At 44.3% G+C, this 24,274-nt stretch overlaps 1 protein-coding gene across 6 annotated transcripts in view; it reads right to left on the bottom strand.

Annotated features, from left to right (window-relative positions):
- The window catches only part of SLC20A2 (solute carrier family 20 member 2), a 106,209-nt gene that overhangs the window by 15,658 nt on the left and 66,277 nt on the right, over positions 1 to 24,274 (bottom strand). For all 6 annotated transcript variants that reach the window (XM_045286840.1, XM_045286843.1, XM_045286841.1 and 3 more), the window contains 4 exons: positions 21,025 to 21,165; positions 18,385 to 18,470; positions 14,881 to 14,977; positions 4,275 to 4,391 (listed from right to left, as the gene is read on the bottom strand). In XM_045286840.1, coding sequence (XP_045142775.1) covers positions 4,275 to 4,391; positions 14,881 to 14,977; positions 18,385 to 18,470; positions 21,025 to 21,165 — 441 coding nt within the window. The remainder of the gene's footprint in view (positions 1 to 4,274; positions 4,392 to 14,880; positions 14,978 to 18,384; positions 18,471 to 21,024; positions 21,166 to 24,274) is intronic.

The following is a 24,274-nucleotide window of genomic DNA, read 5'->3' as shown; positions in this document are numbered from 1 at the left end:
GTGGGCATGGAGTCGTTTCTAGTTCTGAGTGGCGATAAATGACATGCAAGTGTAGGTATTTCTGTGAAATTCAGTTTTCATTTCTCAAGGGATAACATTTAGGAGTGGAACTACTGGGCATGTGGGATGTGTCTACTGCAGCGGTTCTCAACCTGTGGGTCATGACCCTTTTGGGAGTCGAACGACCCTTTCACAGGGGTTGCCAGATTCATAGCAGTAGCAAAATTATAGTTATGAAGTAGCAATGAGAATAATGTTACAGTTGGGGGTCACCACCACATGAGGAACTGTCTTAAAGGGTCGCGGCATTAGGAAGGGTGAGAACCACTGTCTAGTGAATCTCCCACGACACTGTGAACTGTTTCCCCGAGGGGTGTGCCATTCCGCAACCGCGTCACCGGGCTGAGAGCTTCAAGGGCTCTACATCCTTCGCACGGTCAGTGTTTGTTTAAATCATTCTAATAAATGTGTGGTACTATCTCATTGTGGCTTTAATCTGCATTTTCCTGGTAACTGACGATATTGAGTATCTTTTCACGTGTTTATCTACCATCTATCTTTTTTGGTGAGTTGTAATCTTTTCATTATTATTGATTTGCTTGTCTGTTTTCTTGCAGTTAAGTGTTTAGATTTCTTTTTACAGTCTGGATACAAGTCGTTTGTCAGAGATGGGGCCTGCAAACACTTTCTCCCAATGTGTACCTTATGTGTACCTTAGCATTTCATTCCCCAAATTGAGTTTCTGACAGAACAAAAGTTTTTAAGTTGACTGAGTCCAATCTATCAGCAGTTTTCTTTATGGACTGTGCTTTTGGTTTGTCGTGGCTAAGAAAAGCTCTTTGCTCAATTCAAAATCCTGAAAGTCTTCTCTTAGGCTTTCAGTGAAAGTCTTCATCTTATACTTAAATCTAAGATACACTGGGAGCTAATTTTTCATATGGCGAAGTTTAGATGGAGGTTCTTTGGGGGCGTAGTTTATGATATTCAACGGTTTCAACATTATTTGTGGAAAGATTACCTTTCTCCACTTTGTACCTTTGTCAGAAATCAAATGAAATGTTTCTATGGGTTGATTTCAGGATGAATTCTGTTCTACTGATCTACGGCACTGTCTCTTCACTGACACCGTATCGCCGTACAGCTTGAGGGCACAGTCTTAATGTGAGTCCGCCAACTTTACTCTTTTTCAAAATTGTTTCGTCTAGTCTGCAGCCTTTGCCTTTCTACGTGAATTTCACAGGCAACTTGTTAAAATCTATAAAATATTCTCCTGGAGTTTTCATAGCAACTTCATTAAACCTATAGATCAACTTGGAAAGACCTATCATATTTATTTTATGGAGCCATTCAGTCAATGAGTGCGCTATGCCTCATCATTTACTTATTCTTTGAAATATGGCTTTAAAAAATGCAGATACAGCTTATTATAATGTGGTTTACATAACACATTCCAAGGTCAAATGTAAATATTAAAAACAAAAAGCTACAACACATGTAGCTCGTAGGTCTGGAATTTAATTGGCACTCAAATTCAAAATTCACTGCCCTCAGGTTGATTCCGACTCAGAGTGACCCTACAGGAGAAAGCAGAGCTGCTCCTGGGGTTTCTGAGGTTGTAAATTTTACAGGAACAGAGTCTCATCTTTCTGTCACTGGTACTAGGAAAATTAGCCACCGCTGACTGTCCATGCTGCATTCTTAAGGACTGTCTTTACTGCGGTATCATGTACATATTTTAACATCCACGTTTTAGATGTACAGGTTGATGACCTGTGATGAATGCATACATTCAGAACCACTATAAAACCACAGCCACGACACCTATGAGCATTTTTATGATCTGGGAAACGCCCTCATCCTCCCTGCAATCTCCTGCAGCCCCTACAGTCCCCAGGCAGCCACAGATCAGATTGGAATTATTACGTATTATTTTTCCACTCTCAAATTTTATAAAGCAGAATCATATAAGATGCACTATTTGCTCAACATGACGCCTGTGAAATTCACTCTGCTGCTGTGTCTGTTGGTGGTTTATTCTTTTTTTGCTAAGCCGTGCACTATTGTACAAACACCCTTCAATTTGGTTACCCATTCACCTGCTAGTGAGCATCAGGGTGCTCCCATTTTTAGTGACTAAGACTAAGACGTGTGTACAAGTCATTCATGACCATGTTTTTTCTCCTGGACAAATACCGAGGAATGGAACATTGGGTCAGATGGCACATGCATGCTTTACATCATAAGAGCTAAACTGACTTCCAAAGTGGTTGGGTCATTTTACATGGTCATGGTATGTGGGTGAGAATTCCACCTATTCTACTTCGTCACTAGTACTTGGAATTGCTAGCTTTGCCGTTCTTGTGGGTGGGAAAGGACATCTCACTGTGGCGGTAATTTGCATTTCCCTGAAGACTAATGTTTTTCACCTGGTGGACAGACCTTGCCCAATGGAAAGGGACCCAGAATCACCATATATCTAGTAGCCCCTTTCAGGTTTTGATCCGTTGGGTAAGGAACTGCACATGGAAGAACTGATCCGGGAAGTTTGTCCCGGGCACCAAGCCTCCTACTCATGGTAAACAGAGCTCAACAGAATGGGCGGACACACTGTGCAGGCAACAACTCACGGGCTGCAGCCCACGGTGGGTCTGTGCTCACAGACTCCTCATGCCGACGGGGTCCCCAGTGCTGTGTCACTAGGGACATGGATGTCTTCAGGGCAATCACCTGACACCCCAGAGGGATGATGGATGATGTTGAACTTTAAAAATTTTTTTTCCTGCCTGTAGTTTTTTGTTGTTTATGTAGTGGGTCATGTGGGGTTCGATTTTGTCATAAGACAACTGCCAAAGTAAACCTCAGTCATGCATATGCCATAGGAAGCAGATGGATTCTGGGCACCCACTTAACTCTAGTCCCAATACAAGAATAATTCTGATAACATGGCTTGATACTTGCCTTCATGAAGAGATCACTAAAGATAAGGGTGCTACAGCAAAGTGTGGTGAAGAAGCAGATGGTGTCCGGCTATCGACTGGACTAGTGTCTGGGATCTTAAAGGCTTGTATTCAAACGAGTAGCCATCTAAGTGAGGTGTCACCTAAGTCCACATAGAAGAAGCACACCAGCTTGTGTGATCCAAAGATGACAAGTACAAGATTCAAACATGACGAAGGTTAAAGTATCAGAGATTAAACTGTGAACACCTAATTTGTGGAAGGCTGGGGAGGACAGTGGGAGTCCAAAATTTATATGTAGAGTATCTAGTCAGATTCAGCTGCTGGCAGAACCCCCTAGCCACAGGCAAAGTACTGGACTAGCCTTACAGTGAAACATAGATCATTTAAATCCTGATTAGCCTGGATAAAACTTGATACTTGGCCAGTTAATCTCGCTCTAGACCAGTGGTACTCAACATTCCTAATGCCTCGACCCTTTCAGACAGGTCCTCATGTTGTGGTGACGCGCCAACCATAAAACTAATTTCGTTGCTACTTCCTCACTGTAATTTTGCTAGTTATGAATTGGATGACCCCTGTGAAAGGGTTGTTCGATTCCCAAAGGGGTTGCAACCCACAAGTTGAGAACCACTGCTCTAGACCCAACTTGAATTTGGTCTAGTTGCAAGGATCTCTTGCTTTTTGGACATTGATGGAGGTCTTTTCTTTCCTGCCCACTGTGGCATGTTTATCTTTATATTGCTATTGTTTTGTCCTTACCACTTCACTTCATTTTTGCTCCGTGTTGTTTCTGCTGGGTTGGACAGTTTGAAGCCCAGAAGGTGTGGATGCCTAGAGATAATAACCGATGCAAGGAATTGTAGGGATGCAGGGTGGGTAGGAGGGGAGGTGGGGAGGGTGAGGGGACATGGGGAGTAAACAGTGAAGGCGGGAGGGGGAGAGAGCACTAGAAGTGAGTGTAATTACACAGGTGGCTTTAAAGGTGAATTAGTCATGGGGGGAAAAAAGAGAAAATGTTCGGGAATTGATTGTGGTAATGATTGTACAGTTCTTCTTGATGTGATTGAATGAATTGTATGATGCGGGTGATTGAATTGTATGATATGGAATATATGCCAATAAAACTGAAAGAAAACATATGAGCCCAAAAGTGTCTAAAGTGTCGAGAACCCAGAGACAGAGTGGGGACGTGTGTCTTAATGTAGATTCTGGAGTTCTCCCTGGGACCTCTTCCCGCCCTCAGGCAGGATGATTGTGTGCTGTCTCAAGTTTCAGGAGCATGTCTGCACATCAGAAAGACAGAGAAGTCCTTACCTGTTATTTTCCTCCGCATCCATGGGCACACAAAGATCCACACAACAAGGGCAAACAGGAGGGCAACGCCGAAGGAGATGAGCGCTATTGCCCACATGGGGAGAACCAGGCCCAGCACTGCGAAGGAAACAGAGGGCGCTGTCATTACCGGTCACTTCCTACAAGGTCAAGCCTCTTACAACACACTTCCCACTCCCCAAATCTAAAACAGCAAAAGGGAGAAGCTGAGGCCAGTTATAAGGCCTTCCATCCTTTGCTTAGACAAAGTGCCGTAAGGGTACCTGCCTTTGTTTCCCCATTGTACGTGCCTTTCCCAGGTGGTATGTGGGTTAGGTGTTGAACAGTGAACCAAATGGTCAGGGGTTCAACCCTACCAGCTGCCCCTTGGAAGAAAGATGACTGTCTGTTCCTGTGAAGATTTACACTCCCGGAAACCCTGTATAGGGGTGCTATGAGCAGGAATTGACTCATTAGTTTGGCCCGGGAAGTGGCCAGAGAATTCTGAAAGTATTCTCCTAGTCATAAGAAACAGGACAAGAAAACCCCAAAATTCAAATTCATCTTTCTCCGTGGAGTGGCTGGTGGGTTTGAACCACTGACCTTTTGGCTAGCAACCCAGCCAGCTGGCCACCAGGGCTCCTTCCTGAGCAGGAGAGCTGGGGCTAAACATACTGCTGAAGGTGAGAGGGACGGCTAAGACATACATCACGGGAAGGAGGCAGATGAAGGGAATCTGGGATGTCAGAGAAAAACTGCCCACAGGGAGCAAGAGAGGAACAGGCTAGAGTGGGGACGGAGGCTTAGGAAAATTTTCAGCAATTTAATAATTTAAGAGAGCATCAAAAAAGCACAGGGCCAGAGCCAGTAATCTGTGCTCTAGAGTTCCAAAGTGCACTAAGCACAGAGAATAATCAAATTTCAGGCGCGAACACTAATTAAACATAGAAACTCTGCAGAGCAAGGTACCTGAGACAGTGTATAAGGACTAAAAGGTAAGCCTTCCTCTCCCCCATCCCTGATAAAATTACTTTATATTAAACTTTTCCTGCTGAGGATCTCCTAGTGTTTCCAAGTAGTGACACCTGCAAGAGGGTCGCCAGACCCTTGGTACCATTACCATACGCGTCACCCCAACATCTGTACACCATACAGTTCCACAAATGGTGCGTCAGTCTCCCAGGGGAGCTGACAAAGAGTGAAACGTAAGTGAGGTGAGGCTGCATACGTGTGTGACGATGGACCGGACAAAGTAGGGCAGAGCTTGAATTACTCGCATTCACCCAGCCAAGAGCAGCTGTCGGACCCCACTGCGGGAGCTAGGGTCCCAGCTCACGGCAGCAGCCATGCCAACCCTTTCATCTCCAGCTCCTTCATTGTCTGAGCAGCAAAGATAGGATGAATAATGATTCAGCTCTAACCTCAAACATCTCTTTACAATGCCATTCCGAATCCCTAAAAGACCAGAAGAATATTCGAGTGATTTGGGTAAAAAATAGAACTTTTTCAAAATACACATGCCACCACTTTCTTATACATTGTGGTTTTCAACAGTGCTAATGATCACTCTTACAATCTATAAGGGGTATACCTCCCCCCCCAAATAGGAATTTTTTTTCCAAAGCTATGTATTTAAATTTTTTTACAAAACAACCTCATCACTTTCAAAGTACTTTCCATTACATTTAATACATTTGTCAAATATGAGATTCCGTTCCTGGAAACATTTTTCAAACTCATCTGTTTGGAAGGCTGACAACACCTCCCTCATTTTTTTTCACCTCTTCTATGTCGTCAAATCACTGTCCTTTCATGTCTCTCTTCATTCGTGGAAACAAAAAGAAGTTGCACGGAGTGAGGTCAGGTGAGTAAGGTACATGGGGCAAGGGAGGCATGCTGTTTTTTTACCAAAAACTGGTGCACTGAGATGGTTGTGTGAGCAGGTGCATTGTTGTGGTGGCAAAACCAGTCCTCCACTTGCCAACAATCAGACCTCTGTTGTACACTGTTACACAATCTTTTCAGAACCTCTAAATAGAAAGCTTGATTAACAATCTGACTTGGAGGATTTTCGTCCATGTGGGAAGTTGATGGACGTCCAGAACGAGGTTTGTCATCAATCTACATGTCACCTTTTTTGAAATGAGAAAACCACTTGTACACTTGAATTTTTCCCATAGTGCTGTCCTTATAAGCTGTGTTCAACATCACAACAGTTTCTGTGGCATTTTTCTGGGGCGGGAAACAAAATTTCACTGTTCTCTTAAATCAGCCATCACAAAAAACAAGGTTTGAGCAAAACTGCTTTTAGGAAAAAATTCACTGTGACCAGAGAGAACCTTCCAGGCAATGGCACTGGGTGCACTAACTCAGAGTGAGTTGCTCAATGCTTGGCCACCAGGAAAAAATATGTACTACTATGAAAGTTCCATCCAGGGGAAGTTTTTTCTGTTTTGGGGGTACCCCCTTCATATACAGCAAAGTCAGAATTGATGCATAAGGTTTAATTTTATAGATAATATGTATTATAAAACTATTAGCAATACAAAATTGTCTTGATATAAAAATAATGCCTTTCCTCATCACCCTTGCCTCCTTCTACATAAGACCTCTTTTTAAAGTGTTGAAGAATAAGGATGGCACTTTGGGGACGGAAGTGGAATTTGTGAACGCCTTTCACGCATGTGAAAGTTGGACAGTGAACAAGAAAGACCACAGAAGCATTGATAGGTTTGAATTATGGTGTTGGTAAGGAGTGTTGTAAGTGCTGTGGACTGTCAGAAGAACAAACAAACCTGTCTTGGAAGAAGGACAGTCAGAATGCTTTCTAGAAGCTAGAATGACAAGACTTGGTATCATACAGTTTGGGCATACTATCAGGAGAGACAAGTCTTCGTGAAGGATGTCATGGCTGGTAGAAGGTCAGCGAAAATGAGCAGACCATCAAGGAGAAGCACCGACACGGTGACCGCAACAATGCCTCCAACATACCAGGTGTGGGATGGTGCAGGACCGGGCAGTATTTCACTCTCTTGTACATAGTCACTGTGCGTCAGAATCAACTTGATGGCACCTAACAAGGAACACTGGTGCTGGAGTGGTTATGTGTATGGGCTGGGATCCCCAAGGCTGGCAGTTCAAAACCACCTCGGGAGAAAAACTGAGCTTCTTACTCCCATTATAGTTACAGTCTTGGACACCCACAGGGGGTCGCTATGAGTCAGCACTGACTCATGGCAGTGAGCTTAACAACAATCACAATTTCCCTCCTACCTCTGCTTTCTGGAGAAATACTGACTCCATTTGGTGTGCGGCATCTTTCTCATTGTTTTCAAGGTGAACAGAGTGAATGACTAGTACACAGTGTGGAGTGTGTGAGGCCCCCACAGCAACTTCTTAAAATTGAGCAGAAGTCAAACCATATTCGGAGCTCTGGTTGTGCACTGCAGTACTTACGCGCTGGGCTGCAAACCAAACACTGGTGGCCTGGAGATTATAGCCCAGGAAACCCTGTGGGCCTGTTTTACTGCGTCATACAGGGTCTTGGTGGGTCAGAATGGATGGGACAGTGCATGGAAACAACAGAAGGATAACACGTGTACAAGACTGCAGACCCCTTCTGACAGGCACACACCTGTACCACTCACGCTGCTGGCTGTGCTTGATGTGCTGACTGGGTGATTGGGTTTCTGTTGTTCCTGTTTTAGATCAACTTCTCTGGGGCATTGGTAGAGCTCACTCTATAAAAGGAATCCTAGAGCAACTTAAGAAAAGCATTCTTTAAAAAAAAAAAAAATCACTTCCAAATGTGCCCTCTCATTTAGATTTCCCATTCTCCTTTGCCCGGCTTTGCATGTGGCACCAGAGTTCTCAAAGGAAGTAGATTTAAAGAGTTGTTTTGAATGCAATCCCTGGTGAGAATTGGAGATTCTCCTTACCCAGGGCTTTCCCAAACCAGGGCTGGACCAGAGGCAGTAGTGAAGGAGGAGCAGGAGGAGGAGGCAGGCCTCTCTCAGATGCAAACTTGCCCTGGGGAAGCCAGGCCTGGGTTAAGTTTGAGAAAAAAAGAGTGAATGACAAGCTATTAAGAACTTTGAAAGAGCATCCATTACATAAGAACCTTAACAAGGTAGCAATGTGGAGATTCTGGTAAAAGGTGGTTAGAGCAATGGTTGTCAACACTACAGCATCAGAACCATCTGGAGGCTTCCTGAGGCACAAGATTGCTGATTCACAGCTTGGGTGTGTGGGGGGTAGGGGTGAGGATTGGGAGGCTGAGAACCTGACCTTCTCACAACTTACTAGCTGGTGCCAATGATGCTGGCTTTGGGAACACACTGAGAATCACTGACTGTGATAGTTAGGCTATTGGCCAACCTGGCCAATAGGAACATGTGGGATTAATCAGGTTGCAATTTGATTGGAGGACAAAGAGATAAATGGCTCTGCAAGGTCCGCCCCTGATCTCTTACTCTCTGGTGATTGGACCAGCATGTGGCTGCTTTAACTAGTTCTATGCCTCAACTTGTAAGCTACAATATCTGTGGGCCAAGCCAACCTGTGGATCCTGTTGCTAGAGCTCGACCAGCTACCCACGCTGCTGGTGGGCACATTGCTTGAGCTTGAAGCTCATGGATCCTGTTGCCTTGCATAGCTTGAGTTCAATATCCCTTCTGGACCTGCTCCACTTAGCTCCCAAGCTACTGACTATTGCTGACCTGGCCTGCTGTTTGCTGCCTATGGGCAGACTGCCTGCCTTGCCCCAGGAAGGACTTTTCTGTCTGCTTCCTTGACCTTATACCCGGGAGCCCACGTGAGTTGAAGGACTTCCAGTATATTAACTCTTCCATGAATGTGAGCTGAACTGAGCCCTCTGTACTGCCGTGTGGACTAACTAGCTACTATATTCCTTCTTGCTATATAAACCTATCCATGTATATAAAAGCATAAGTGTCCTGGTTTTGTTTCTCTAGCCTAACACAGTGTCTTACGAGTTATACATCCTAATAGAGGCTTAATTAGGTGATCTGCATTTGAGCAAAGACATGTAAAATATGAAATAAAACCAATCCAACTAAGCCTAAACTATGAGAAGACAGGTCCAAGAAGGAAAGCTTGCATCCATAGGTGTGTGGTGATAACAGAAATGAGACATAAGATCCAAGAGATAAGACTAATTTATAACAGTGAACCAGCCTTTAACCTAACCTGTACTGAGTTTCTTTTGTGCCAGACACTGTTCTGGGCTCTGCCTGTAGTATTGCATGTCATCCTCACCCCAAAACTCATTGCCACCGAGTCAGTTCCAACTCATAGTGACCCTAGAAGACAGGGTAGAACTGCTCCTGTGGGTTTCTGAGACTGATTTACAGGAGTAGAAATCCTCCACTATCTCCCACAGATCAGCTGGTGGTTTTGAACTGCTGACGACCTGGTTATAACCCCTCCACCACCAGGGCTCTGTTATCCTCACAGCACACCCTTGATGATGAGGAACAGAGGCTCTGATGGGCAGGAGATGTGAGCTTCCTCAGAGAACAGATGCCCCATCATAGTAATTAACACTAACTCTCAGACTGGGAATTCTGTTTGTGCTTATAGAAATTGCTTAAGTCCCTAATTAAAGGAGCGGTGGTGTATTCAGCTAGTGTATTCAGTATGTATGAACGATACAAAAGGCTTCAAGGAGATCATGGGAAAGAGCTATCATCTTTTAATTGCATTTCCCCATAAACTTTTGAAGCCCGCTAGTTTATAGCCTATGTCCCAAACATACTGGCAAAGAAAGCATTTCTTAAAGGAAGTCAAGGGAAGGAACTAATTAAGGGTGAGTAGTAACTGCTGTCAGCACCTGTAACCTTATGGGCTCTGGCAACACTATCTCACGCTGCAGTATAGGGTTGGCAACAACAGCCCTGGGCTCTGGACCAGACTGCCTGGTCCAGATTTTGGTTCTGCATCTTCTATCTTTGTTGCCTCACAGTTTAGGAGGCTGGAAGTTTGCATTCATGGCACGAGCTCTAGGAGAGGGTTCTCTCGCTGTTTGCTCTGGGGAAGGTCCTCAGCTACTACTCTATGAGTATTTTTATGTGGCTTGGTATTTATTATCTCTCAGATCTTTTTGCTTGCTTAATCTGATCTTTCTTATCTCAAAAGAGATTGGTTTAAGATGCACCCCACACCAAGAGTGCCTCATTAGTTGAACAAAGGAAACTCATTTGGTCCAGTTTCCACTCACAGCAACCTGATGCTTGAGAGAACGAAACACTGCCTGGGTCCTGCACCATCCGCAATCCTCGCCATGTTGCAGTGCATCGTTGCAGCTGCTGTGTCAATGTAACTCCTTGGAGGTCTTCCACTTTTTCGCCGACCTTTGTACTTTACCAAGCATGATGTCTTTTCTCCAGGGACTGGTTTCTGCTGATAACATGTCCAAAGGATGGAAGTGTCATCATCCTTACTTCTAAGGCGTAGTCTGACCGTACTTCTTCCAAGACAGATCTGTTTGTTCAAACAGTCCATGTCGTTTAATTTTCTTTGCCAATACCGTAATTCAATTCTTCTATTTTCATTATTCATTGTCTACTTTCGCATGCAAATGAGACAACAGAAAATACCATGGCGTGGGACAGGCGCACCTTAGTCCTCAACGTGCTGCCACTGCTCTTTAATACTTTAAATAGGTCTTGTGTAGCAGATTTGTTAACATAATACTTTGAGTTCTAGACTGCTGCTTTCACAGGTGTGGACTGTGGATCCAAGTAAAATGAAATCCTTACCAACTTCAGTCTTTCCGTTTATCACGATGGTGTTTACTGATCCAGTTGTGAGGAATTTTGTTCTCTTTCTGTTGAGGTGCAACCCACACGGCAGGTTGTATTCTAGGATATGCATCAGTCAGTGCATCAAACCCTCTTCAATTTCAGCAAGCAAGATTGTGCCATCTGCGTATCATGGGTTGTTACATTCTTCTTCTTATAGTCCAGCTTCTTGAATCATTTGCTCAGCAGACAGACTGTATACGTGTGATGAAAGATGTCCCTGCACTGGGCTTCTACTAAAGTCCTCCCTCAACACAAGAACACTTTGTTCTAATAACCTGGAATTCCGTGATGCTTAGCTTCCCAACACGAAACACAAGAGCACTTTGTTCTAATAACCTGGCATTCTGTGATGCTTAGCTTCCCAACATGATCGCCGAAGACAAAATGGGTGCATAAGTAAATGTGGTGAGGAAAGCTGATGGTGCCCAACTATCTTAAAGGCTTGAAGTTAAACAAGCAGCCATCTAGCAGGGAAGCAACAAAGCCCACATGGAAGAAGCACACCAGCCTGTGTAATCATGAGGCGTTGATGGGATCAGGTATCAGGCATCAAAGAACAAAAAAAATCATATCATTATGAATGAGGGGAGTGTGGATTGGAGACCCACAGCCCATCTGTAGACAATTGGACATCCCCTTACAGAAGGGTCGCAGGGAGGAGACATGCCAGTCAGGGTGCAGTATAGCACTGATGAGACATACAACTTTCCTCTAGTTCTTTAATGCTTCCTCTCCCCCACTATCGTGACCCCAATTCTACCTTTCAAATTCAGCTAGACTAGAGCATGTACATGGGTACAGATAAGAGCTGGAAACACAGGGAATCCAGGACAGATAAACCCCCCAGAACCAATCATAAGAGTAGCCATACCAGGAGGGGCAGGGGATGGTGGCGTGAGAAAGGGGGAACCAGTCACAATGATCTACCTATAACCCCCTTCCCGGGGGATGGACAATAGAAAAGTGGGTGAAGGGAGACATTGGTGAGTGCAGGCATGAAAAAAAAATTATAAATTATCAAGGGTTCATGAGGGAGAGAGGGGGAAAAATAAGAAGTTGATAAAACCAAGAGCTCAAGTAGAAGGAAAATGTTTTGAAAATGATGATGGCAGCAAATGTACAAATGTGCTTGACACAATGGATGGATGTCTGGATTGTGATAAGAGCTGTATGAGCCCCCAATAAAATGATTAAAATAAAATTTAAAAAGCAAGAGAAAGGAGACATCCCCGATGCACACCATTCCTGACACACAGTACCCCTTGTTCTGTATGAATGACTGATGATGTGCAGGTTCTGCACGAGCAAATGCAGGTGTTCTAAAATTGTGATTCTTTGCAACAGCTTGTTATAATCCAGTTAAATGCTTGTGCATAAACACATTTTCCTGGTATTCTGTTTCAGCTGAGATCCAGCTGACATCAGCACTTACATCCCTTCTTCCATATCCTCTTCTGAATCTGGTTTGGATTTCTGATAGTTCCTTGTCCCCGTAATGCTGTTCTGTAACCATTTTTGTATTCTGTTCAACAAAATTTTATTTCTGTGTGGTATTAACAATAGTGTTCGATAATTTCTGCATTCTTTTGAATGGCTATAAAGATGGGTCTCTTTCCACCTGTAGGCCAACGAGTTGTTTTCCAAAGTGCTTGGCATCCAGCATTACGTCTGTACGTTGGATCTATCCGTTCAATTGATATTCCATCAATTTTGGGAACCGTGTTGTCAATGCCTTAATACAGCTTCCTTTGATGCCATCTATTCTTGATTAATGCCACCTCCTGAAATGGTTCCATGCAGACCAGTTCTTTCTGGTACCCGCACAGGGGTCAGAATTCACATCCCTTATCTTTGGGGGATATAATTTCAATCCGTCACAGATGAAGAAGTGAAAGAATAAAGAGATGGAATAATAGGCTAACTATAGAAGAAAGCCAATACTGTTTTCTAAAGTCTACACTGTTTTCTTCTTCTGACATTCCAAACAGGTACCCAAAAGAAATTAGAACGGGTGTACAGTAAAACAGGAGTGTAGTTCAAAAAACGGCCTTCATTTATACCACTGTCCATTTCTAGGAAAAGCCTCCGCAAGTCCCAGTAACTCACTCAACCCAGGAGGGGCTGGGCTATCGGGGGTTGCCCTCCTTTCCTGTTCAGCTCTCGGATGCCACACATACAAGGTGGCACTCGGCGTGCAGAAATGTTGTGTTTTGAACAAAGAAAGGGATGGTTTCTGTCATATACTGTTTATAACTGAACTATTAATCCTTATATAGAAAAGACATTAAAAGAAAATGAAACAACTAGCCTATCTGTTGGCACTGTATAGCACGTGCTGCACAAGCCCTCTTTAAAATGTTGAAAAAACAAGGAGGCCACTTAGAGGACTAAGATGCGCCTGACCCAAACCATGGCAGTTTCAATGGCCTCACATGCATGCGAAAGTTGGACAATGAATAAGGAAGACCGAAAAAGGAATTGATACATCTGAATTAGGCTAGAGAAGCATACTGAAAATACCATGAATTGCTAAAGGGAAAAACTGACCTTTAGAGGCAGAAGAAGTATAGCCAGAGTGCTCTTTAGAGGCAAGGATTGGTGAGACCACCAGGCTAGGTAAAGGAGAGAGGCAAGCCATCGACAAGATGGGTTGACATAGTGGCTGCAACAGCGGGGTCAAAGGTAAGAACAGTGGCAAGGATGGCACAGGACCCGTCGGTGTTTTGTTCTGTTGTACCAAGGGTCGGCCGGCAGTTGGAACCGACTCAATGGCACTCAATGGCACCCAATCACGACCAGCACCACCAGCACACTGATGGATGGCTTCAGGATCCGGCTGTCAGAGGTGAATCTCGCAAAGAGAGGTGGAGGAGGCCTTCTATACTAACTCATAGGTAAAATAGGAGGCTGTTACTAGTTCATCAATATTGAAATGTGAGCATTTAAAATTCTGTATTTAGGATTCCTTCTCCATTGAGCCACAGGGTAAAAATAATGACGCTTTGGAAACCACTTAAAACTCCAATCCCTTCAGAAAGTGCACAGAATTTCAGAATGTGGGGGAAATGAGCAGCTTTCCCCCAAACACCACTGTCATCAGTCTCTTCAAAGAATGCTTGCTGCTTGTCCCTGGGCTTATTGGCCCGACTGTCTCCAGGGAGCCTGTTTGTGGCTATGGTGCCAAGCGCATCAGTTTCCACAGCTGTACTGCTGATGCACGCACAGCAGGTGGGGCCTTGCTTAGCTGAGGGTCTATGTCTGGAGCCACAGCCTTCTCCCGGGCTGCACCACTGCTCAGTGAAGGGGGTGTTGACTCAACACCCCCCTTCTGAGACTTACAGGGTGAGCTAGCTGCTAAAACAACACAGCTGGGGAAATGTCAGAATGGGGACTCATGTTTGTTTGTGTTTAACTTGAAAGTCTGTGGCCTTCATTGTACACCTATCACTTGAGTATTCAGAACAAGTGAGGGGGTAAACCACTCTTTCTACCGGGCAGCTGCTGTCAAGGTCAAGTAAGTTCCGACTCAGGGCAGCCCCGGCGTGTCAGAGTAGGACTGTGTCCCGCAGGGTTTTCACGGCTGATGTTGCAGATCACCAGGCCTTTCTTCTGAGGTGCCTAATTTTCCAGTTAGCAGCCAAGCGCCTTAACCGTTTGCTGTGCTCCTTTCTCCATGATGACCACGAAGAGCACATTTACAGCCCCGGGGTAGAAAGCCCAAATAATCCAGTAGTGTGGGAGATACACTGGGCACACTGTGGCCTAACTCCCCAGGGAGCTCTTACCTGGTGCCCCTGTGTACATGATGGAAAACACATTTATCGCGATAGTGGCAGCATAGAACACTGGAAGTGCCCGAAGGCCATTGGGAACAGGGTCCTCCTGCGGAGTAATGAGATAAAGTGGAAGGTGAGGATCCCAGGAGTATCTGGGGTTAACACAGATCAAGTAGTACAGAACACACTTCAGCAAAGTCGCCCAAGACCCTGGTGGAGCCACTTCCCCACCCCGTGGGATGCAGAAACCACATCAGCATGGACCAGTTCTAAACACATGCTGCCTGAAAGGGCCCACTATTGTGACCAGCAGACCCATTAGAGCACTCGAGTCACATGAGCTGATGTCAGATTTAGAAAAAGAAAGAACTATCAGTTTATGTCAGCTGCAGGGCACTCCGGTCCAGGGCTTTGCTTCAAATCCAGTGGGGCTCACTTGTCTAAGCCCTGGGAGACTGTGCCCGCCAAGGGTGCCCAGAAACAACCAGATGACCCTGAACTACTGAATCACATCTAGATTTGACATCAGTCGAGTATACAGAAACAGATAAACCAAAGCTCTGTGCTATGATTATCAATATCTCTTCACACGGTGTCATACTGAGACTTCAACACGGAAAAATTTAAAAAAAGAACACGAGGCTTCATTTATTTACTATGTTAGGCACTGCTGTGACTTCCCTTAAATCGAACACTTGTATGTTCACATGAACCTTTCTGTGAGAAAAGGTACATTAGGTCTAAAAATTGACATGAGTTATAGACCTATAGAAAAGTAAAGACTAATGGTGATGGCGGGAGGAGACAGTGTTCTAAAATTGATTGTGGTAATGACTGTACAACTCTTCTTGATATGATCGAACTATTGAATTGTGTGATATGTGGATTAAATGCCACTAAAAGCGATGAAAATAAATCAATAAAAGAGAGGAAAGTAAAGACTGACTCAAAAACACCGACTGTCGAATGACGATGTGGGGAAATGGAGCGTGTTTGCAGCAGAGTGCAGCTCCTCAGGAATCTATTCTGGAAGGTCCCCGAGAGCCGTGGATGGTGAGGAAGCAAAAAGAACAGAGATGGCAGGCACAGGGAGTGATTCAATTGTGTGCGAGCCCGCCAGGGTGCGTCCTACAGCATATGGTGACTAACGGGCAGGGAAGGAACCCAGGTGGTGCATGGGTCGAGGGCTTGGCTGCTAATTGTAAGGTTGGTAGTTCGAACTCGCCTGCGGCTCTGAAGTAGAAAGAAGTGACAGTCTGCTTCTGTAACGATTACAGCTCAGGAAACCGCGTGGGACAGGTCGACCTTGTCCTTAGGGTGGCTATGAATCAGAATCGACTCAAACACACACAACACGGGCAGGGACCAGAGAGCAGTGATGTAATGACCGCATGAAAAGAGGATTGCAAAGAGGAGCCCTGGTGGTGTAGTGGGTTACTCATTGGGCTACAAACCACAAGATCAACAGTTTGAGACCGCGGGTGCTGTGTGGAGGAAAAAACACAGGACTTTCTACTCTCATCAAGAGTTAGTCTCAGGAACCCACGGGGGCAGTTGTACCCTGTCCTACAGTGAGTGTATCAACATGAAAAGAGCCAAGCAGAACAGAAAACGAAACACATTAGGATGGTCAATTGCCTATTACCTTTGATTTCCACCAAGGCATTTCCTGGGTGATGAGAGTTGCTAAAGAAAGACTTCCAACCCAAGAATGTTGAGACAGTTTATTGTGCCAGCCTGGCTGATAAACGCAGGTGGGATTGACTGAAGGGCAGAGAGATAAATGGCTTGGTGAGCCTTGCCTTTCTTGTCTCTCACTCTGGGATCGTCGGACCAGTGTGCGGCTGCCTTGCTTGTTCTGTGCCCAATTTAAAGGCTACAGAGCCTGTGGGACGCCTAGCCTGTGGACTGTGTTGCTGTAAGTTGAGGTTCCTTTAAGACTTCTCTGGAGCTGGGGACTGGCGGTTGGTGACCTGCCTTGTGATTGGCTGCTGTGCTGACATAGCCTAGCTCTCTCTACAAATAGAGGAAGATCTGGCATCAGACAGAGACTTGAAGGACTGCTAGTCTCTCAACTTTCTCTCACGGACGTGAGTTGCACTAAGCCATTTGTAGTGCTTTCTAATTTAACTATTTATTTCTTGTATTATATATTTATCTGTATATGAGTTAACAGTTCATTTCTCGTTATATATCTAATTATCTTTATAAATAAATATATTAAATTATCAGGAATTTGGTTTTATCTCTCTAGAGAACCCTGTCTAACACAAATGTCTACAGGGGGAAATCCCGAGTTTATGGTGTTTTTTTTTTTAACCTGAATCACTTAATTTTCTTCAAATAATTGATTAACATTCAAATCACAAATGTCTTGTTGAGGCTTACCTTCATTCCTCCCAGTCCCTCTTCCTTCTAGCTTACCATCCATCCATCCATCCATCCATCCATCCATCCATCCATCCATCTCTCCTCCCTCCCTCCCTCCCCCCCTCCCCCATCCATCCAAAGTATCCACCACTCCGTCCCAACAAATCTTCAGCAAGTATCTTTGAAATGTTCAGCACAATGCTGGGCAAGAGAATATAAAAATAAACCAGACAGATCTTACTGTCAAATGGCAGATAGACAATCAGCAAGCCCCACACCTCCACAAACAGGAGGAGTGAGTTGATGAGAAAGCCCAGAGTGCTGTGGGAGGAGACAGGAGAGTTAAGTAGGACTTGGGAGGTACTCGAAAGAACAAAGGTAAGTAAGGCCCAGCAGAAGGAGTGGTGAGAAACGAGTCCTTCAGTAGACAGCTCAGCAGGCAGTCCTACAAGAAACTCGTCATATTTTCAAGCCAGCAGACAGGTGAAAGGAAGAAGGCACATCCCTGATGCTGAGGGAGGTTTTCACCAGGCTCAAAGGCAAGTTTTTTAAATTATAAAAAGCTACAACATTCCCTTGCCAGTCAAATGAAGCAAAAACAACAACACAAAACCCAAGCAAATCTCGTTCTAGAATATTTATCTCAATAAATTTTAACTGGAATTTGTTTAGGTAAAATGCATACCCAATAGATTTATTTTTTTTTATAATTTTCTCAAATTAATTCAGTGTTTCAAGCTTGCTTTTCCATTAAAAAATCAGAAACATCTCCACATTTGGATAAGGAAATTCCCTAGATGTTTTAACTGGCTCATTTTATAAATCTTAGCACCGTCCGATTGCATTCAGTGTAACATTCAGGAAATAATTACCTTTTCCTTTTGAGGTTTGAACATAGTGTCTGGGAGTATTGATTAATGAACTCAGTCACAGAGCCAAGAAACACGCTCTGTAATGCTGACTTCTGGGAGATTCCATAGGTAATTATCTTGACTGTTTATGGGTACTTATATAATAATATCTGATTCTAATGCCTTAACAATGTGAAAACACAATTATTCCTCTATTCCACTAACTCTCCACTTCTATTGAGCAGAACTAAGCTAACTCAAACATTTAATAAGATTTAACAGCTTTACTTACCTTCTTTAAGATGAAGATTCTGATCAGCACAAATAGCACGCCAGACATGAAACCAGATAACAGTGGAGATATAAACCAAGAAGCAACTGAATAATTAAAAAAAATTAACGAACGTTAAAATTCTATAAAGTTAGGGCTATATAATACAGTGATATGCAACAAAAATGCACAAGAGGGTAAGTCAAAAAAGCACTGCTACTAGGGATGGGGGTGGTGCCCCCGATTCATACACGCAGAACTTTAGCCTAAACCATGTTTAAAAATGCCACTGCCAACAATGTATGGTTGCAGTAATATACTTGTCTTAGTCTTGTTAAGGTGCCTTTAAAAAAAAGGCTTCCAGGAGAATCTGCCAGGCCAGTTACATTCAAGGCAGAGAGGTCACCTTAGAAGATTACAGCAATCACCTTTAGGGAATCCAAGCAGGTAATTTTGGTAGATTTTTTTGTAAGGGCACAGGATAATCCCAGGGATTTATTATGAAAAAGTTTGAAAACAAAATAAAATCAATAGGTGCCTTGGTGAGAAAAAGGCCAGAAAATTTGCACCTAGGAATTTTCATCTCCCATCACAACAGTGCACCTGGATTTTATCCTGGAATGTCATCCTACCCATCCTAGCTCTGATCTTCTCCCTTCAAAGACTTAGGTTCCCAAACCTCAAAGATCATTTAAAAGAAACATGAACTGATTCCCTTAGGGGTGCCAAATGGCTGTTTTCATGTATGGTAAATCTAAGGACACAGGATTATTTGGGGTAGTATGTCACCTTCAGAAGGTGACATAATATAGTCCACAGCCTAATATGGTTTGTATTGCCTGGCATCTTAGAAGCTGTGAGTAGCCACTTGAGGTGCAACTGTTGGTCTTTCCCATCCAGAGGACAGAAAAGCGATGACAATCAAAAGACACATGGAAACATTCAGTCAATGGATCAGTCAAACATCAGGCTCCACAGTCCAAAGAGCAGATGGTTCACTGCTGAGCTACCGCTACCAACTGCTCTGAAAAGGTCTGCATTAGAAAGATCTTGACAGAGTGGGGAAAATAAGAGACAAAATCATAAAAGAGAGCAGGCTTACTGACCAGCTACAGACTGGTGGGACCCCAAGATTATGGCCCCTCCCCTTCGGGTTTGGAATTAAATTCACCTCTGCATTAGAATCATCAACTATTTATGGTAACAAGAGCAGCAGTGATCAAGGACAAACTTCAGAGGGTTAAGCAAGAAGAACGGACACAGGAAGCACAGGGAGGGTGTGGTTAAATCAGGAGTGAGTTAAATCAGACTGTGGATAAAGTGTTGACTGTAAAGCTACAACCTACTCTGTAAGCCTTCACCTAAATCACAACAGCAACTTAAACAAAAGGGTCTAGACCTAGATGGGAGATATGTGGAGAAACAACAACTTTCCATTTTGACATTTTTGCACATTCAATGTTTCTATAATTTTGTAGCAATACCTTTTGACTTCCCTTTGCACACATATTCTCGAAAACATTTCTCTTAATTAGGCACCTAAGAAACCCTTGGCGAAGCTGACCTTCACATCATCATAACCACCCTCAGACACACTGACGGTGATTCCCCTGTAACTGGAGACATGGCCAGTGAACAGTCGGCAACACCCAATATGTAACCACACAAGGTGTACCTAAAAGGTGGGACACCTTTCTTTCTATTTTCTGAGTCTAGGTGGGCATCATCATTTTTTATCTCTAACTGTGGGAATTTGGGAACATGCAGCCTTTACTCTAACAGTTTCCACCCTTGGCTGTACATTGGAACCGTTTGGGGGGCTTTAAAAAGTAGGTTAACTCTTGCCCCATGGCCAACATTATAATTGAAAAGTTTTGGAATGGGGTTTGGGTAGTAGTATTTATAAACTGCTCCCTTGGGGTAATTCTAAAAGGGTGGGAGCTAAGGGCCACTGTTCCGACGTCTGGGGTACAAGCTGACTTTCCTGGCAGTCTGTGATTCTTTTCCTTGGCAGGTGAGGAATACAGTTTGACAGAGGACTGACTCACTGATTCTGCTGAATGGATAGAGGTGGGAGGAACGAGGATTTATCACCTTGATTGGGCTCGTCTTTAAGAGGTTGAATGGAGTTGCCTCTTGCTAGAAGTCAGAACCAGGAAGTAGGATGGTTAGACCTCCACAAATGGGTCCCCACCTACATCTTGTTCCCTGATGGGCAGTCAAACCCCCCAGGAGGCACACTAGACTGCTTTCTCTCAGGGGCAGATTGGACAACCTCTCAAGTGCAGTGAGGTCAACTGGTCAGCTCATTCTGTGGTTCTGCTTGACCATGAACTCTGACTCTTGGACACTGAAGATATTTTCCTCATTTGGCCCTAAATTTTCTCTGATCTGCAGGTTGATTTCATTCAAAAGATTTCATTGCTGCCCGCGAACAACCTGTACACTGAATTCCAAAGCCGGATGACGATGTAACCATGGGAAAGAGTGTAACCGCTTATAATTCCACCAATAGACTTTTTGAGGGAACAAGCACAATCCACACAGTTCTCCTAAACTTTAACATTTTCAAGAAAAATATGTTACAAAAGTAGCCTTTAAATAAAACTTACTCTAGAAAATGTAAATTTCCTCTTATAGGTAAAAGAAAATGTCAATTACCAATCTTGACAAGTTCCATCCACTGCACACCTTTTGTACCAATTGCAACCAGTGAAAATCCTATAGTAGAACCAACAATGCAGTGGGTCCCTGAGATTGGGAGTCTCAGGAAGGAAGCAATCAACTGCCAAACTGCTGAACCTGCAGAGAGAAAAGGGGGGCGGGGGGAGCGGAGATCAGATACAGAGTACAGGGTCTCCAATTGCATTAGAGGAAGAAATGCGCACGGTTGTTCATAACATCTTCACGGGTCTAGTTTTTTAATGGAATGTTTCTTAACAACGAGCTACAGTCCTGAGAAAAAGCACTCAACTCTATTCAAGGGATTTTTCTTCAACACCGAAGGGATAATGATGATTCTGTATTTGAAGGGAAGTGTCCCGATATTGGTCATTAACTGCCTTTGTCAAGTCTAGGTGAGGGTGATGATGATAAACCCATTTGGCATGAAGTTTGGCCAAAATCAAGCAAGAGATTAAAGGTTCTACCAACACAGGAAACATAACATACTGGCAAAACAAAACAACACAGGAAATATAACATACTGGCAAAACAAAACAACACAGGAAAACATAACACACTGGCAAAACAACACAGGAAACAACACGCTGGCAAAACAACACAGGAAACATAACACACTGGCAAAGCGTTATGGCCGTGCCAGTGTGGTCACAGAGTAAGAATAGTCACATGTTGGCCATGTAAGAATTAGGGAGACACCTGACCCCAAGTAGGCATCAGCTCCAGACCATGCCCTAAGTGCCCTTAATACCTTCCACGTTAGGCGGGCCCCTTCATTTTGGCACTGTGTTCACACTCTCCCTCACTTTTACCACTCTTTTCCGGACTTCATGTTTTTCTAGTTCACTTGAGAGTATTTTCATAAGCAGATCAAGTCTTGCAGTCAGTATTTAAAGCCTCAGCTGGGACAGATCACTTTCAGAAACAGTTGTTGAGAAGCTGGCACAGAACTAGATGGGAACAAAGGGCTTGGCTGATAAGCAGGGCGCGTTATTAATCCCAAGTGTTAATTCTGGACATCTGGTTGCTTGGTAGCAGCAGCAAGCAACAACACTTTTGAACAGACCCCTGGCATGTCCTTCAAAAACTATCTGTGTTCCAAAAGGGCCACCAAGGGCTGTACAGGTGCCCTCTCATGAAGTAATGCCAACAGCTGCTCCGGTGACCCTGGGCGTGCTGACCTTCGAGCCATACGGGCTGTGACCCCAAGTCCATGCCCAGAGTGTGCTGGGAGGAGTAGGGCCCGGCCTCTTGTAACCAAACCAGCAACAGCTCCATGGTGGCAGCCAGGCTTCCCCGGGGCCAGATTCTTAGGCCCTCACATCTGAGGCCCGGCCTCCTCAGGGTCTAGTTGCTTTAAAAATAACACCAGAGGCTGGAGCATGTTCCAAGGCGTAGGGTCAGAACCCGAAAATAAACTATGATTTATAGTTCTACAACAATTAAACCCATCTGAAGTTGTAAGCAGAGAATGGTTACCAACTCACCCGACTAGATTCAGACCATGAGATTCTCTCGTGAAAGCTACCTTTTCTCTGGCTGACTTTACAAAGTATATCCTGGTGGAGGAGAGTTTGTGGGGGAAGGGAGGAAATATGCGCCAGGGGCCTAGTGCACTGGGGACAGCGGAAAGAGAGACAGACAGTGGAGGACAGGGAAGAAGCCCCTGGAAGCAGAGACGTAGAGACAGTGTTTGTGGGGGAGGCTTGGGGTAGTGGTGGTGAGAGGCCGGATTTGTGAAGGTGAATGGGATTACACATTACATGAAGAAGAGTGGTGGAAATAAGAAAGAGACACTGTCATGTACAATAGTGGCATCCCACAAAGACGAAAATTGTGCACGACAAGACCTAAGAGGCAATGGAGGGGGGTGGGGCAGGGGGGAGGAGGCGGAGAGAATGTGCATCTCTGGGCAATGGTTCCTCAGAAGATGAGGGAAATGGTGGAGCCCAGGTTCAGGGTTGCAGTGAAGGAGGGAACACCAGAGAAGACAGAACGGGAACAGTGGCAGGGAGGCTCAGTTCACAGGTCCTAGTGTCGACACTTTAGGGAGACAGTGTGCTTCTTAGGGTGCTGCATGTTGTATGGGCGCTTTGAGAAAATGCCAAATGCTTTGAGTTCAGAGTGGGTTTTCAGAACATTGGAAGGACGCCTGCTTTAGAGCCGAGGTGCGGAGTCCCACGTAAAGAAGTTGACCCTATCAGCAGCACAGAGGCCCGTGGACCTGGGGAGGAGATGGTGAAGGAGAAGAGTGAGAATGGGAAACGGCAGGGAAAGAGGGAGAAGAAGAAATGGATGTTGCATTTAGGAAAGGAAGACTGAGTGAATTCAGGCATGTGGGCAGAATCAGCACTGGTTTGGGCCAATAATAATAATTATGCTACTACCTCATAGTTACAAAATTGCCATTTGCAAAGAGCTCAATTTTTAAAATCTAGGTAACTCATACACATTCCCCACAAAGTGGTCTTTGAGATTCATCCAACCACACACTAGAAGTCAGAAACCAAAGCAAACATAATCAAGTTATTCAAGCAAAACCTCAAATTGCTTTGGTAAACCGAAATTCTCGTTGCGGTAAGTAGCCTGCATTCTTTCAGTAAAGCACCCGAGGCCAGGCTAGGGCAGAAGAGACACTGGACGAGCCATCCTGTCCACATGAAAAGTGAACAGTGACACGAAACTCAGTCCACAAAGCTCTCTGTCTGACCCAGGTCCTCAGCGGATGCTAGCAAAGCTCTTTCCTCAAAAGTTTTACCCAATTGAAAAAGAAAACAAACACTTTATCAGTGTGCTTCTTTATTTCTCTCACTTTCAACACTTCTTGCCCATCACCCTGGTTCAATCAAAAATCTCAATGCCCCTTTCCTTTGAGTAGGTGTCTCAGTGATCTGTCACCATGATGAAAGGTGAGTTTTACAAATCATTGCTATCTTCATACGAGAATTTTTTTTGCTGTGTTTTAAACACAAAATGATCACAAAAAAGGAACCATGAACATGTATCTCCAGCCTATTTTGCTTAATGAAATTAATACCTTAGCACAGTGGTCTGCTTCCAATGAGATGCCTCCACCTAACTTGTGGTAGCAAAACAATGATGGCCACCTTAAATGTGGCAAATAATCTCCAGTGTGGCTGCTCAGGAAATGCCAGTGACATAATAAGTAGCTAGGGACTGTGGACTGGGCACTGTGTTCTTGGGACATCGGTATCTTACCTCCTACTGC

This window comes from Echinops telfairi, unplaced genomic scaffold (assembly GCF_000313985.2).
Source record: "Echinops telfairi isolate 266 unplaced genomic scaffold, ASM31398v2 ScPeMD7_9;HRSCAF=40, whole genome shotgun sequence".
NCBI classification, from domain to species: domain Eukaryota; kingdom Metazoa; phylum Chordata; class Mammalia; order Afrosoricida; family Tenrecidae; genus Echinops; species Echinops telfairi.
The sequence above is the reverse complement of the archived record's forward strand: the minus strand, read 5'-3'. Positions and strand labels throughout refer to the sequence as shown.